General features: G+C 41.1%; 1 protein-coding gene across 4 annotated transcripts in view; it reads left to right on the top strand.

The window, feature by feature from the left end:
- Positions 1-14,014, top strand: part of slc2a9l2 (solute carrier family 2 member 9, like 2) — a 105,981-nt gene extending 91,967 nt beyond the window's left edge. For all 4 annotated transcript variants that reach the window (XM_056387005.1, XM_056387023.1, XM_056386998.1 and 1 more), the window contains one exon: positions 13,548-14,014. In XM_056387005.1, the coding sequence (XP_056242980.1) occupies positions 13,548-13,790 (243 nt within the window). In that variant the 3' untranslated portion in view covers positions 13,791-14,014. The remainder of the gene's footprint in view (positions 1-13,547) is intronic.
- The last annotated feature ends 1,351 nt before the right edge of the window (positions 14,015-15,365 follow it).

Raw genomic sequence — 15,365 nt, 5'->3', positions numbered from 1 at the left:
TTATAAACCAACACCAATTATAAACATGTGCCACATTGTTGAGCAAGCATGGTGGTTTTCTGTCATGCCTGGGGGCAGACTGGCAGCATCCAGATTCAGCCTCTCCGTGGATAGGCCCAGAGGGGTTTACCACTCTGAGTGAGACTGTGAAATTCCTCTTTGTGCCTTAAATACAAACATCCTGCTCAGCGGGAGCTTTCACAGGTTTCCCAACAGGAGCTGGACTACCTCCAACACTATTATAAACTGGACTTTGTAAGTCTGTCTGTGCCGGGGGGGAAGCCAGACGTCAAGGGTTTGTGTGTGAGGAAAAGTTATCCACCTGCACAAACTGTATCTCTGGCAGACTTGGCTGACAGACTGAGGGGCTCAGAGGATTTTCCCTGGTCAGCAGGTCTTCCTCTGTGTTTGTGGCTCCTGGGACTTGAGTGCTGTGCAGTGACAGGAGATGTGCACGGCTCCTCACTCTTAACCTGTGTGCCAACTCGTCAGGGTGGGTGATATAACATACCAGGGTGATGTAACCTGCTGTTAGGACTAATTATTTTTGGATTTTAATCTGGGAATTTATATGTATTATTACTGAATCAAAATGCGACAGGCAAGTGAAAATCTTATTGGAAAATGCAATTTACAACACCCCGGTAGCTACTAGCAGTATCACTCTTTTTAAATTCTCTGGTACATCAGCAGCAGCTCATTTGTGTTACCACTTATTTATTTCTTCACTTTCTATTATTATAAGCTGATTCTGATTCTGAGCTGTGAACAGTCTCCTCATGTGGCAGGTCACAACTTTTAGAAGTGTGAACCCATAGAAACCAAGTCAGTTTAAAAGAATCCGCTTCTTAAAAAAATCTTTGTGTTTTTTGTGTAAATATGAAAAAATTAAATCACTGAGCTTTACCTTTTCTTGGGTCTGGAATCTGAATTCACCACCAGTACATTTCCACTGGCATGCCTGCCCATAAAGAGAGACTTACCATAGGATTTAATTCTAAGATCCTGTTGGGATTCAGAGCCATCTGGTCAGCTACTGTGAGCTACCGTGTGTCCAGTTGTCTGGTCACAGGCGCAGGTCGAACGAGCATGCTGGAGCTGTATTTCCTCAGGAGATGCCTTAGATTTGGATTCAGAGCTCCTTTTTGTTTCAGAAAGGATTGGAAGTGAAAACCGTTTTATTCTGCTCGCAGGGAGATTTCTCACCATATCTCTTAACTGACAAATATTTCCCGAGGAGGGATTTATTTTTCGTTAATAATTCCTTTTTGTTGTGCTGTACTGAAGGCTACATTACAATTCCCCACATCACACAATCTTTATGCTATATTTCAATATCACACATACACACACACCAGACACTGAGACACATTTCAGTTACATAACCTGGAGTGGGGAACTTTTGTCTCCCCCTTCAGGCAGTGAGAGTAATTACACAAACACTGTTGAATAGAGAAATTTCCACTGTTCAGTAGAGTTCATATAAAAGCTTCATAGCCTACTCCAAATATTTTTACAAAGACCAGTCTGTCCAAGAGCAGTCAGGCGATATCCATGTCCCTTCTGTTCTTTCAGCACGGAAAAACCAAACCAATGGTAAATCGTGTTTGTTCTCGCTGGCAAACGCATTCTTTTTTTTAGATTGTAATCCTTCCTCTCAATTATGACTTTTTTTTTTTTTTTTTTAATATCCGGAGCACTAGCAACTTTTCTTGGATGCTTCCGGTTTTCCCGCCCAACTCCTAGTTGCTTTACTCTGTCTCTGTCGCTATGGTTACTCCCCTCTTGAGCTCTCGCGACCTTGCTGGTTGACATAAAATGCATCGCTACCAGTGCTTCGACTTGGAAAGTGACACCAGATTTAAAACTCCGGTATACTGCAAAATATAGAGAGATTTACTTGGCGCTGACAGGCTTAATCAGCCCTGCGTGGAATCATTTGGCAACGGGTTGAATGTAACGCACGTTCATTCATATGTAACATTCCTGCACTCCAGCTTTAAGTTCTGCTTGATGAGAGAAACTAAAACAACTGCTCTTTTCAGTTACTAGCTACTGTAACTTAATTAGACAAGCTGTGACTTTGATGTGACTTTGTACAAATGCAAAGAGAGGGAACTGCTTGCAACAAACAGGCTTTATCTGATCTGCTCTGAGAACCAACACAGAAGATAATGAGCCTTATTATGGGCATTTGCTCATTACTGAAGGTTTTTATTGGGCGGGAGAGGGAGAGTTTTTTTGTTAGGAAAACAAAGTGTACCATAGCCTGCACTATATGTGTATTCTGTATTTGTTCTCTCTCTCTCTCTCTCTCTTTCTCTCTCTCTCTCTCTCTCTGTCTGTGTCTTGCGCTTCTTCTCCCTCTCTCTTTGATGTTTTCTAGCAGTCTTTAATGTCTCAGCAGGCGTCCTAAATGAGTACATTCTTCATCCTAACTGCACCAAGTTGGATCCAATAGGCTCTGATGTACTTTGAAGCTTCATTAACCATCTCTCACTGATCTGTTTCATCTCTGCGTGTCAAATCCTCACATTCATCTTGCCCTAATATGAATGCGGGTCATACAGTACCTGTGACGATGAAGCGACGACAGCACCCTCAGATGAATCTGAATTACCCTACATTTAGCATGTAGAGTAATTCAGACTCATCATTCATTCATGTGTATCCTGACCTATAGTACCAGCTCTGTCTGTTCATACAGCGGTTGTTATTGTATTGCAGGGAGGGGAAATCAATGTGGCATTTTAGTTTGCAATGGTCACATGTAGGAAGTCTGGCTCTTCATTTTACTGCCCACATAATAGTGCACCAGCCCTGCGCTCCTCTTCTGCCACCCCTTTCTCAAACAGTCATGTCTTTTTCCTGTTTGTTCCTCTGCAGTACACTCACATCTTCCTCCCAAGGACTTTAGCCAAGTGATTCACTGAGTAGATGTAACTTCATCTGCTGCTCCCCTGAGCTCTTTTACATATTCAAGCAACCACAAAATCTTCACCCGTCACTGTCTCTTTGTCTTTTGCCTTTTCACGCTCTTTCTAACGCATCAATCTCCCAAGGCCACAAACAAAAAGTACTTTGGTGTGTGTGTGTGTGTGTGTGTGTGTCCGTGTTTTAAATCAAACATATTATTTAGAGATTAGCTGACTTGCATGTTTCCATTAAGGCTTATTTCTCTGTGCTCTACGCTAGACCCTGGGTGTTGGTGGATTTGTTGGTACAGTTTCTCATATGAGAGCGAAAAGCTTTAGAAGAAAACTTAAAATAATGTGTAATATGTAAAGATGGAGCAATAGCCATAAGGCAGTTGACTAAGTTTAGCATAAAGACTGAAAACAGGGGGGATACAAGCAGCCGGGTTCTCTCTGAAGTTAAAAGAAAAAAATGCATACCAGCACCTCTAAAGTTCTTGTTCGCTTCTAGTTCACTTCTAATCCATATGCAAAGTAAAAACAACAGTTTGTGCTTCTAGGGGAGTTACGATCAAATATAAGCCCACCCTGGTAAAAGGATTACCTCTCCTTCTCCAACTCATGCTTTTGGAAAAAGAGCTTTTGAGAACAGGAAACACTTTCAGTCTTGTCCTGTTTCTCTGAGTTACTATTAGTCCAAAGAGAAGACAGTCTTCATCCTTGAAGCCTTTTCTCTCAAAAAAGTTGAAATATGAAATACTTCCATCAAAGCATAATGTAAATCCCACGTTTCTGTAGCATGTTTATCTTTCGTGTCAGCACACATTTTGCTATCAGGGTTGAAATCGTTTTCCCTGGTGTGTGATTGAGCTCTTCATCGCCTGTAACAGTAATGGCATCTCAACACGTGACTCTGTCCGCAGCCTCTTTCTGTAGCAAAGACGTCAGGGAGCACTTTCAACTTGTTTTCACGCGCCATGAATTTATTTCCTCTGTGGCAGGAAAACACTTTACACAAGCCATGAGAGAACTCGCTATATATAGACTTGAAAATACTTGCTAGCCTAGCACCATTAAGCCTTCTACTACTACTACTACTACTACTACTACTACTACTACTACTCTGCCATTCAAAAAGAATATCAGATGTGGTGAATACATAATACATAATGTCTAGTCCTCTAATATAAAATGACTCCATTTTTGCAAACTTAATTTCCATAGATGTTCAGTTCTGTACATATTGACAGACACGAGATTGGAAATGATTATCTCATCCAACTCTAGAGAAATCTGTTAACAAAACATGACGTGCCATCATTGTCTGGGTCATTTAGAAACTGCTGACATTTAGAAAAAGCAATTGGATAGATATTTCACAAAATAGCATTTAGACTAGAAGTATTACCTTTGTGCTTACCTGCAAGCAATTTGAAGTTTACATGTTCAATTTTTTATTTCCTATCGTGAGAGATGTCCAACTGTCTGCCTTATAATTGCCCTCTGTGCCAAGGACATAGTTCAGCTCTGCTTTTTATAGAGACAGAACTTTGCCCTTGGTCATAATGTCCCACTTGTCCCTCATTAGATCCTAATGACATTTGACATTTCAATCTTTGTGAGTTGAAAAAAAAACAAAAAACATAGATATGTATGCTGCCGTTCATGCCCTCTTAAACCTACTGTTTGCTCAACTTATTCAGGCACTTTTTTCCCCTCACACACTGGACTTCATTTGCAGAAAGAGCCAGGAGCTTTTTGTTCAGCTGTGTACAAAAAAAGTAATTTACTGTTAATAGAATTACCTGGTGCAGGTTGAGGAGCTTTGCTTAAGCCTTTCATCTGTCAGAGAGATTTTTAATGATGAGAGATTTTGTCCTGCTTATATGTAGTAATTTCACAGCCTGGCGTAATCGTTTTGCAGAAAACAACAGTGTACACTGCGGGTGGTAGGAAACATCTTCATATTATTAAATTTATGATTGAGTGAATACATAAAGAACTCACATATTTTACTTCAAATTGAAACATACCTTACATACCTGATTATAATTCTAATCTTGGGAAATGGGAACATAATTGGAGCAGATTGCTTTGTCTAAGTATTTCTACCTAGAATTGTACTGTCACAACATTGGCTGACTAAGAGCGACTTGGAAAACATCCAAGTTAATGCTTCAAAGCTCTGAGAGGCCCGGCAGTTGATATCAGTGAATATTCACATGCATGCATTATGTCTCTACTTAATAGATAGTATTGTAATTGTGTTAAATTTACTGCATGTACTCAGCCACCACACAACATTATAGAATTTATAATGCATGAATATTTATCGATTTATAGATATTTGGTTGTGTCGCGCTCAACTGTTCAATCATGTTAATCACACGGGATTATAGACAGACTATATGCCTATATCATCATTTAAAGGATTCGTACGGCCAGGACTTTGGTTAATCCCCGAGGCCCTCAGCATTTTGTGTGCCTCATCTGCATCTTTAGTGTTGTGTTGAATTTTTCCAACACTCCATTGTTCCTAGAAATACTGCAGTGTGCATGTGTAAGCTTCATAGCCGTGTAACTCAGGAATGAGTCTGACCTCTAGTCGATGCAGTTAGATGCAGGCATTTAGCCCCAGGCATTCATCAGGACTTTTTGCAAGCGGGATTCGGTTATAGTCACACTCGGCTGAGGATAAGCAGAGACGACATGAGCACAGGACGTTTCAGGCATAACCTTGTTAGGTTCTGAAAAAAGGCACAGGGATTCATAAATTCATTAACATATCACTCCACTATATCCAAACAATAAACCTAATGTGGCGGAACTACACAGCCAATGCAAATACAGTACACCTATCTCCATTACAGCACGACTTCATGGGGCGAACAGAATGTCTTATTTCTGTTCATGCACAAGTGAACACGTATTGTTTCCACAGTATAGCTCATGACATCAAATGGCATGCTCCTACTGCTGCAGCTGAATGCTACGTATACCATCTAAAAATGCTAAACTAGAGTTTAAAGACATGGTCGAGGTAAACGACACACTAAAAGGTGCCATTGATGACTAGAGTGAAGAGCTTTCACCAGTTTGAGGGAGGGAAGGTTAGGGACCAAAGATTAAAAAGCAGTTAAATCTCAACATCTGCATTTTGCATGAATACAGTTTCCTTGGAAGCTTACTATACTTACAGCCCATGACTCTAAATCAACACTCCTTGCAGTATAAAAGAATATCCTGTATTATCCTGTAAATGTATTATTCTAGTCAACGATACACACACATACACACAAACAAGATCCTCTTATTGTAACCTGAAGGACAGACAGAGTTGGACAAAAGTCAGGACAGAACTTTGAGATCAGAGTGAAACTTTGCTCGCGGCATGCTGGACATTGTAGTGATGTTGGGTTGACCTTCTGTCAAATGTTTTCTCTGCAGCCCCTGCAGATGAACCTAATTTTGTCCTTTCAGTCAGCTGCACCAGTGTGTCATGTGTTGGGGGCAAAGACTGAACTGAGAACTAAAATAGATGAGAAGGGCATATCAAACTCTCACATACGTAGTGGTTTCTTAGAGGAGGAAGTTGTTGTAAAAGGAGAACAGATCAGATTACTTAAAGTAACACATACAGGTACTCGAGCTCACACTGATTACAGGTTTCCTGTATGTTCCTTACTAGCTCTCTAATTTTGACAGGGGGTACGGATGTGTGGGTTATCACTAAAACAACTTAATTGCCTAGATACAAACACATATTGGTCAAAACAACTTTTTTCAATGTCAGCGGGTATATTAAGGTACCCTGTGGGGTTTCTGACCACTAGTGGTGTTTCAGAACAATGAGCACGTCCCATATTGCTTGTATCTGCTGAGATACACCTTTCTGCCAACTGCAGAGGCGGTAACTGTGGACACGCACCTAAAGGAGATTAAGACAGCAAACAATACAGGTTCTCACACATTTGAAAAGGCTTTGCAAGGGTACAATGAGGCAGGGAAGTAATATAACATGGTTTTCAGAACTTCAGGAAAAACAAATTCAATTTTAGTAAGAAAATAATGTCAGAGTCTGGGTAATGAATACACTCCTCCATCCTGACGTATCAGCTGTAACAAAAATTTACATTTTGTACAATTACACAGTTAAGCTAGTGTTACACTTTCCCAGTTTGTGAGTTCGTGAGAGTCCTCATGTTGCAAATGTCATCATCAGAGGGTTTACGTGAGACTCTGTGCCTGTATTTGGTCATAAAACTAAGGATTGGACAAAGTTATGGTAAAACATGAAAAGTTAGGTTAAGGGATAATGAAAGTTATATTGCAGTGTATCCTCTATGGTCTTTTGAATATCTATAGCAATTTTCACAGCAATCTATCCGTCAGGTGAGAAGATAGCCTGAGCCACAAATATCAAATCATGGTAGTGTTGGAAAAAAAATCAGCAAATTAGTCTGCGGGCTTCATCTTCTGGGAAATGTCTGTGCTGAACTGTATGATAATCCATCCAATATGTGTTGGACGGACCTACTGGCCCTCCCATTCCTAGAGTTCCACTATTGTGGCTAAAAGCTAAAATAAAAAAGGATCAAGTATTCACACTAGCACCTGAGAGAGAATTATTATGCCATATTAAAAAAAAGGGACAATTTACCAATTCAGTTTTAAGTTATTTCTACATTCATCTCACAGTAACATTAAGTCCAATATTTAACAGTTGCTGTAAAGTCTTGTTATAGAATTTGATTCTCTCCTCTAGCTTATTTCTTCATAAAAAATGGAATAGCAAACCCCTGTTTTACTTTGTTATTTCATGTTGATGGATCAAAGTGTTCTGAGACTTTTTCCTGTTTCATTCTCACAGTGTTTATTTGCCCTTTTGCGTCTAATAATTGCTCACAATATGAAGAGGAAGGAGATATCTGTTGCCAGGATTAGAAGACAGTACTGTTTTGAAACACTTACAGAAATGTGCTGAGCTCTCTATCATTGTCCATTAGTTTTAATGATTAGAGGAGGGCAACGCTGTGTTGTCATGAAAGTGTCAGATCTACATTTGTGTGTGGAACCTCATCTGGAGAGTGTAAGCAGATCCACGGGACTCCAGTTATAAACCTCGACATTGTCTCTCTACACTGTCATCTCCTTCTCCTATGTGTGATTTAACTATTGAACTTAGTGAGCCTATATATGAACAGGTCTGTCTAGCACATGACAGACGGTCATGCAAAGATAGGACGACAGAGAGAAGAGATGTAATGTGATGATAAAATAGACGCCTCCTATAGGATTAGTGGCAAAAGATAGAAGTGGAGCTGAATATGTTATTAGACAGATAATATAGGCTTACAGAAAAAGAGGTAGAGACGCTACATGAGACCTGCAGAAATGGATTTGGAGAGACAAAGAGAGGGCTGAAGTGAGTGTGAGAGACAGAAAGCGACAAATGCTTATTTTTATCCAGCCATCGCCTCAAATATTGCAGTGTTGGTTTTGTTGGCTGGGGTCGTGCTGGGCTCACTTACTCCCAAACACACACAAGGGCATCCAGATCACAGCAGTGACTCACTGGTTACTGACTGGCACCTGAAAGCAGCTCTGACCCCGGTTCAGAAAACACACTGTCGCACCGTCACATCCCTTCACTTCCATGACAGGCCACCACTGAGGTGTCACTTGGGCTTCTTTAAAGGACTGACTGGGTAATTGTTTTACAGAAGGGGGGCACACTTAGGACATGAATAAAAATGTGTTAATATATTTAAAGACAAGAATGTTGCTAAAATAAACTGCACATTAGTAATAGTTGATATATACAATTTCTTTATTCAGTGTTATAATTTTGTTTTGTGTCTCCTTATAGTTGAGTTAGTTTAGTTCATTTCATATAACCCAATATCAAAAATTTACCACCAGGGGGGCATTAATAATTTCAGTTGAAAATAGGCTGATAATTATTGCCTGACACCTTGGAGCTTTGCATGATGTCTTTATCTTTATGAATTCCACCCAGACGGTGCTGAACATTGTTTTGCAATAAAATTGCAAGGAAATCCCAACGTCTCCATTTAAAAGAGAATATTTAACACTTTATCACTGTTTTATCCATTTAGATAAATAAATGAGAGCAAATCAAAGGTGAAGCAAAAACACAATAATCCCTATAAGGGAATACATTTAACTTCAGTTCAGTTTATTAGATTCCAGTTTTTATTCAGTGTGCAACACTGGTTTGGCAGTCATATCTACAATACAATATAGTTTCTTGGCACAGTAACCTCTTACATTTTTTTCCCATGACCTCATTTAACTGACCTCATTCACCCACTGTTGAGGCAGATTATTATGTCATAGCTCTGTGCTGATTAAAAAGCACCATCAGTTCATTTTCAGTTGACACACAGAAGCTCTGCAGCCTGTTGCAGGTTTCCACACCGATTGTCTTATTTAAACTCCTCACAGAGATTTCTTATTTAGCCTGCCCTTTTCTTACCTTAAATCTCACCCTTTTGCACAAATCCACATTTGGGAGAGATAGGTTGGAAATAATGGAAAAAGGGGTTATTGTTGTGCACAGTCTATGAATTACAATAAGAACACTGGCAGAGCAAACTTATTGCAATTCCTCCTTAAAACAGAACTGGTGACACACGTCATGGCAGATTACTGGAAGTTAATAGAGCTTTGAATATATGTATATAGAGAGAAACATGAATAGTGACAATCAAGTGCAAATGATATTGCAAATGTTTGACAGGACTATGATTTTGTGAAGAAATATGCCAGATTAGAGTTCAAACCACTTTATAATGCAGTCAGGTATCTACCATGGAAACTAACAGTGATGCATGACAGAATCATCTGCATTACTGTCACGTAGACGACGGGCATCACTGGCATATGTAAGTGGGATTGTTTCAGCTTTTTTATTGTTTCCATGAAAAAGGTGACTGAATCCACAGGCTGTAAACCTTTTGAGGGGATGTCCTTATGGGTGGAGGGGGAGATTACATTGATTGACAATACAGTCTCACCATGTGCTCCACTTAAATTGCTGTGCTTGAGCTTTTGAGTGGATTACACAATCTAAGATCTATGAGTGACCTTCCGATCTCAATGTTTTAAGCCAATGCGGATGGAAAGTCGTAGAAAGAAGTACATTCACACACATAAAAACTGGGCAACTGCTGAGAGAGATTGTGTGATAAGATCGAAAGCTCCAGAAGAGCAACTAAATAGACACCGTGGTGCGAATGCTCTCAATTTCGGATAGATTCTGATTGTTTTGATAGTTTAACATAACATAACATTAGTTTAACATAGCATGCTGTCATGTGAAAACCATGTATCTCCAAATACCAAAATTTTCCATTTTGGGTTTAGAAAATTCCCCACTTTTTAAACTACATAAATATTTTAAAAACACATAGATTTATCTTAGAAAATAAATAAATAATGAAAGCAGATCAATTTTTATTTAATCATGAAAAGCTTAGCAGTGTAATTACTTGATAGCAATTAATGAGCTTTTCCAGTTACTTTCAAAACACTGAACTGAATGCAGTTGGCTCACATATGATTAATCGTCACGATTAAATTTACAGTGGGTCAATAACAGGCTCTATGAGTTTATACATCTGTCAAGGCTAATGAGCTATCAAACCTGAACACATTCATTAGTATGCTGTGAGTTTGTATGCGTTTGTATGTGTCGCCCATGAGTGAGGATTGTCAGCGCTATGATCCATAACTGTGAAGCTAAACGATTGTTTGTCTTCCCGCTGCTGTGCCCCCAGAGTGTGACAGCATTGATACACATAATCAATAAATCCGCTAAACAGCTCAGTGTGGACATTTGCAGAGTAATCTTATGTACATCATAGACAGTGTGTCTCCCACTGGGACTATTCAACATGATGTTTAAAAGACTACACACATGCAAATAACCCCTCACCACCACAGCATGACACAGTGTTGCCGCAGAAACTACGTTATTTCCACGCAACAGATAAACGCTGCACCAGGACATCTTTTTAAATGTCTCCATCAGATTTATGTCCAGATGGGTGTTTAAACTTGGGGTGTTTTCTCCTTTGCCCCGTCTTGTCCTCTCCTCTCCTCTCCTTTCCTGTCCTGTCCTGTCCTGTCCTGTCCTCTCCTGTACTGCCCTGTCCTCTCCTGTACTGCCCTGTCCTCTCCTGTACTGCCCTGTCCTCTGCTTTCCTCTCCTGTCCTGTCCTCTCCTGTACTGCCCTGTCCTCTCCTGTCCTGTCCTGTCCTGTCCTCTCCTGTACTGCCCTGTCCTCTCCTGTACTGCCCTGTCCTCTGCTTTCCTGTCCTGTCCTGCCCTGCCCTGTCCTCTCCTTTTCTGTCCTGCCCTGTCCTCTCCTGTCCTGTCCTCTCCTGTCCTGCCCTGTGCTCTCCTGTACTGTCCTATCTTCTGCTTTCCTGTCCTGTTCTGTCCTGCTTCATACCCTTGTATTTTGTCCCATCCCTTCATGTCCCATTTTGCACTGTTCTGTTCTATTCCTATCCACTCCGTCTCATCCTGTCCCCTCATGTCCTGTCCTATCCCTTTCCGTTGTGTCCCCTCCTGTTCTGTCCTACTCTGTCCTGAATCACACTGTTCTATCAGAGACTGTCCTTTCCTCCACTTTTCAGTGCAATCCCATCTTGCCCTGTTCTGTTCTGTCCTGTATGTCCTTTTCTGTGCCGTCCTGCACTAGCCTGTCCCATCCCTTCTTGCCTTGCATTGTTCTTTACTAGTCTGTCTCGTTCTGTCTTGTCCTAGCCCATCCTGTCCTGCCCTGTCTTGTTCCATTCTTTCCATTGTTGTCCTGTTCTTTCCTAGCCTGCACTGTTCTGTCCTATCCCACCCCCTCCTTTACTGTCCTGTCTTGTCTCATTCTGCACTGGCCTGGTCTATCCCATCTTGTCTTGCATTGTTCTATCCTAGACTGTCCCTTCCTGTCTAAGACTATCTTGTCTTGTCCTGTCCCATCCCATTCTATCCCGTCCTGTTCATTTCTGCCCAGTCTTGTTCCATCCTGCACTGGCCTGTCCTACCTCATCCCGGGTCCATCCTCTCCTGTCCTGTCAATTCTTGTGCCGTCCCATCCTGTCCCACTCCATCCAGTCTTCCACTTTTCTGTCCTGTCTCATCCTGTCCGGTCCCAGAATTCCCAGGATTCCCCATCGCTGCCATCCCCTCTCTCACTCTGGGTGCAACATGTGTTTGGCCATGAGCCCTGAAAATATGATTCACGTTTGTATGTTTGTGTATCTGCAGCCACTGATGGGTCTTTGTGTGCATGCCTAATTGTTCGTGTGTGTGCACCAAACTGAACCCAGCTGAGCCACCTCAGCAGATCAAAAGCTTATCCCCCGTGTCAAATACGGGACCGTCTCATTCTCCTCAATCCACGGCGCTTGCAAAAATTCGATTAATGACAGACGGGATGGACGCAGAGAAGTCCTGTTTGTACCATGATTCATCTCCTATGACAACTGTGAGAGAAAGGCAGTATTTCTGAGGAACTTGCTAACTTTGCAGACGAGCGTTACATCACAGAGGCGGCGCGGAAACTGGGTCAGGCCCTTTGCACGATGCTCTGTTTTTTCTTTTTTTTTTTTTTTAGTGCTATTATGAAATACACCAAACAGAGGAAAACAGTGTCAGGCTAACAGCAGTGGTGATATAACCGCTGAAATCAAAGCAGTAAGTAGTTCGTCATTGAGGTCATGCTTGTTTGGACACTGCATTTCTAATACCAGGTACATAGCGCTGCATTTGAGTTCCGTCCCCTCATAAGCGAAGGATTATAGCTCAGTGACATACTGCCGAGGGTCAGTCAAGTTTCTCTGCCCTATGCAAAATCTCTCTCTCAGACTCTTCCCCTTTCTCTCTTCCAGCTCTCTCTCTCCCTCTTACACACACACACACACACACACACACACACACACACCCACACACAAAAACCCTCTCTCCATCTCTAAATCTCCCTCTGGGTAATCAGTCAGTGTGTATTTTTAAATCTGTCACTAATCTCTATTATTGGCATAACACACTGGACAAGGTTAGCTTTCATACTTTGGGTGCTGCGACATAGTTCAATGCACAAACACACAAATACTGTTCCGGAATTTAAACCGGAAAATTTGCACATACCCTCACAACACCTTTTCAGCAGAATATCATGGGGATGTTGCGACATCCTCAGCACAACACACGCAGATGACAAAACAGATGCCACAGACGACGTCTCTCTGGAGTTGGCAAGAGTTTAGGATGGCTGGAAAATGACAGGATTTTTTCCCTCTGTGGAGGGAGGGAGAAGAGTAATCATCAAAATGGTTTAAATGCTAAAATAGGAAAATCATAGAAATAAATCTTAACAGTAGGCATCATGTTTGATGCAGTAATAATGAATTGTGTTTACCAGGAATCTTGAAAACAATGAGACTGCGAGAGACATTTTAGTCCTGAATTAATGTCTGTGTTTAATGTTGATTAACAAATGTTCATTTCTTTTTAAGAGTTCCTTTCAGAAAATGTGTGCAGCGTTTTAAAGAGAAAAAACAATCTATCTAACTTAACTCCTCCATGTTTGTTTTCTCTTGGTGTAGGAGACACTGCAGACCTTTGCCTTCCTGGTGTTTGTGGTGGTCTGCGTCTCAGGATCTATCTACCTCTGCGTCGTCCTCCCTGAGACCAAAAGTAAAACGTTTCAAGACATCAGCCAAAGCTTTGCCAAGATCAACAAAATCCCCGTCCCCTCCCCCGGCCAGGAAATGGAGCTGGTTCTGTCCATCAAGCCTGACACGTGTGAAAAAGTCCAAGATGTTATTAAGATGGAGAGTTCCTTCTAACAGGGCAAACTACACTCACTGTGGAGAAGCAGGGTTGAAATATAAACTGAAAGTATTTGTTGTTTGTACTTATTTATTTAATCACTGTGATTTTGATTATGGCACTTTCAGTACATTTTGATATTTTGTACATGTTTTATATGACTGGAATATTTAGGAGTATCATAGTATTTCAATTTACAGCAGTTATTTGTGTATGTCTCTTATTAAAATGAAACAAACCAACTGCATCTCATGTCCTGTTGTCTTGTCAGTTTACAGTATAAAACAACAGTCTAGATATTGCAGAAACCCTGGAAGGTTTAGGTCGTGCATCAGTTACAAAAGGGATAGCAATGTGGGGGTGGGGGGGGGGGGGGGGTGTGCACAAAATATTGATTCTCTCTACAATATCAAACTTGATTGATTGAATGAACTGATCAGTTGGCATTTGCTGTAAAATTGGACACCATGAAACCAAAACAATGAGCTGAAAGAAGGTCAAACACTCCATAATGCTCAGGAGAACTGCAGAGTCAGGTGATAAGTCTTTGTGGATTTGTCAATGCAAATGACTCAGATCCATTTAAATGTTTATCATAGCAGCTTTAATGAACCAAATTTCCTATATTTTAAGGTAGAACAGAGTGTTCGAGCAAAAGGAGGCTGATTATACGTCATGAACCACACAAGCTGTAGCAGCGTCTCTTCATCTTGGTCAGATTTCATCTTTGTTGTTGTCCCAAAGCAGCTTCATAATGAGAGGGGGCAGATGTGTGTCTGAGGAGAGACATATTTTGTAGGATTATAACCCTAAGGTTGATGTCTTGGTTAACTTCCTAATATAGACAACAAGAGAGAGAAGCGGGATAGCACAGTAAAGCTGACAGGGACAGTCTTTTGGAGTCTCTCCAAAATTGAAAGGAGCCAAGGCTACTTCCCACCAGATGGCGAGAGCCAGCGGAGGAAGTGATCTGAACAGAGGCAGACAAGCGTGGCATTGGCTAGCAGTCACAGTTTGCTCCACAGTGGGGTGTACTCAGCATTTCAAAGTCCACTGCCTAGAGGGCCAACATCCCACAGTCTCGTATGAACTCGCACGGACGCAGACACAAAGGTGTGTGTTTCATGCTGTGATAAAGGGTGTCCAAGTACTCATATGCTATTGTAGAAGAGAGGAATTTCAATGCATCATCGCTTTCAGTTTAATTCCTGATCATATCCAGTGACTCAGCACTGCATATTACATTTTTCCAGCTGACAAGCAGACATGGAGGTGAGGGGAATGGTAAGTCTCTCGTAGCTCTGCTCCAGCACGGTACTCTGGATGAGTTTCATTCTCAGCAGCATTTGTTAGTGGGTAATTGACAGAGAGGTTTGCTGATGATTGCTGGTGGGAGAATAATTATGTTGCCTCATATCTACAAAGGCATAAATAACATACATTTAATAGGATGCACTTGATGCTAATGCTGCTTGATAAATTGCTGTTTGTCCAACCCATTAAATATCCTCTCATGAAGTTAAATTAATTTCCCTTGCCCCTGCAGTAGTAAGTAAGAAGTTAGGGAGTTAGTCAGTGAAGTGCTTGTGTAT

The sequence above is a fragment of the Seriola aureovittata genome, chromosome 2, assembly GCF_021018895.1.
Source record: "Seriola aureovittata isolate HTS-2021-v1 ecotype China chromosome 2, ASM2101889v1, whole genome shotgun sequence".
Classification (NCBI taxonomy): Eukaryota; Metazoa; Chordata; class Actinopteri; order Carangiformes; family Carangidae; genus Seriola; species Seriola aureovittata.
This window is presented reverse-complemented; position numbering and strand designations above follow the sequence as displayed.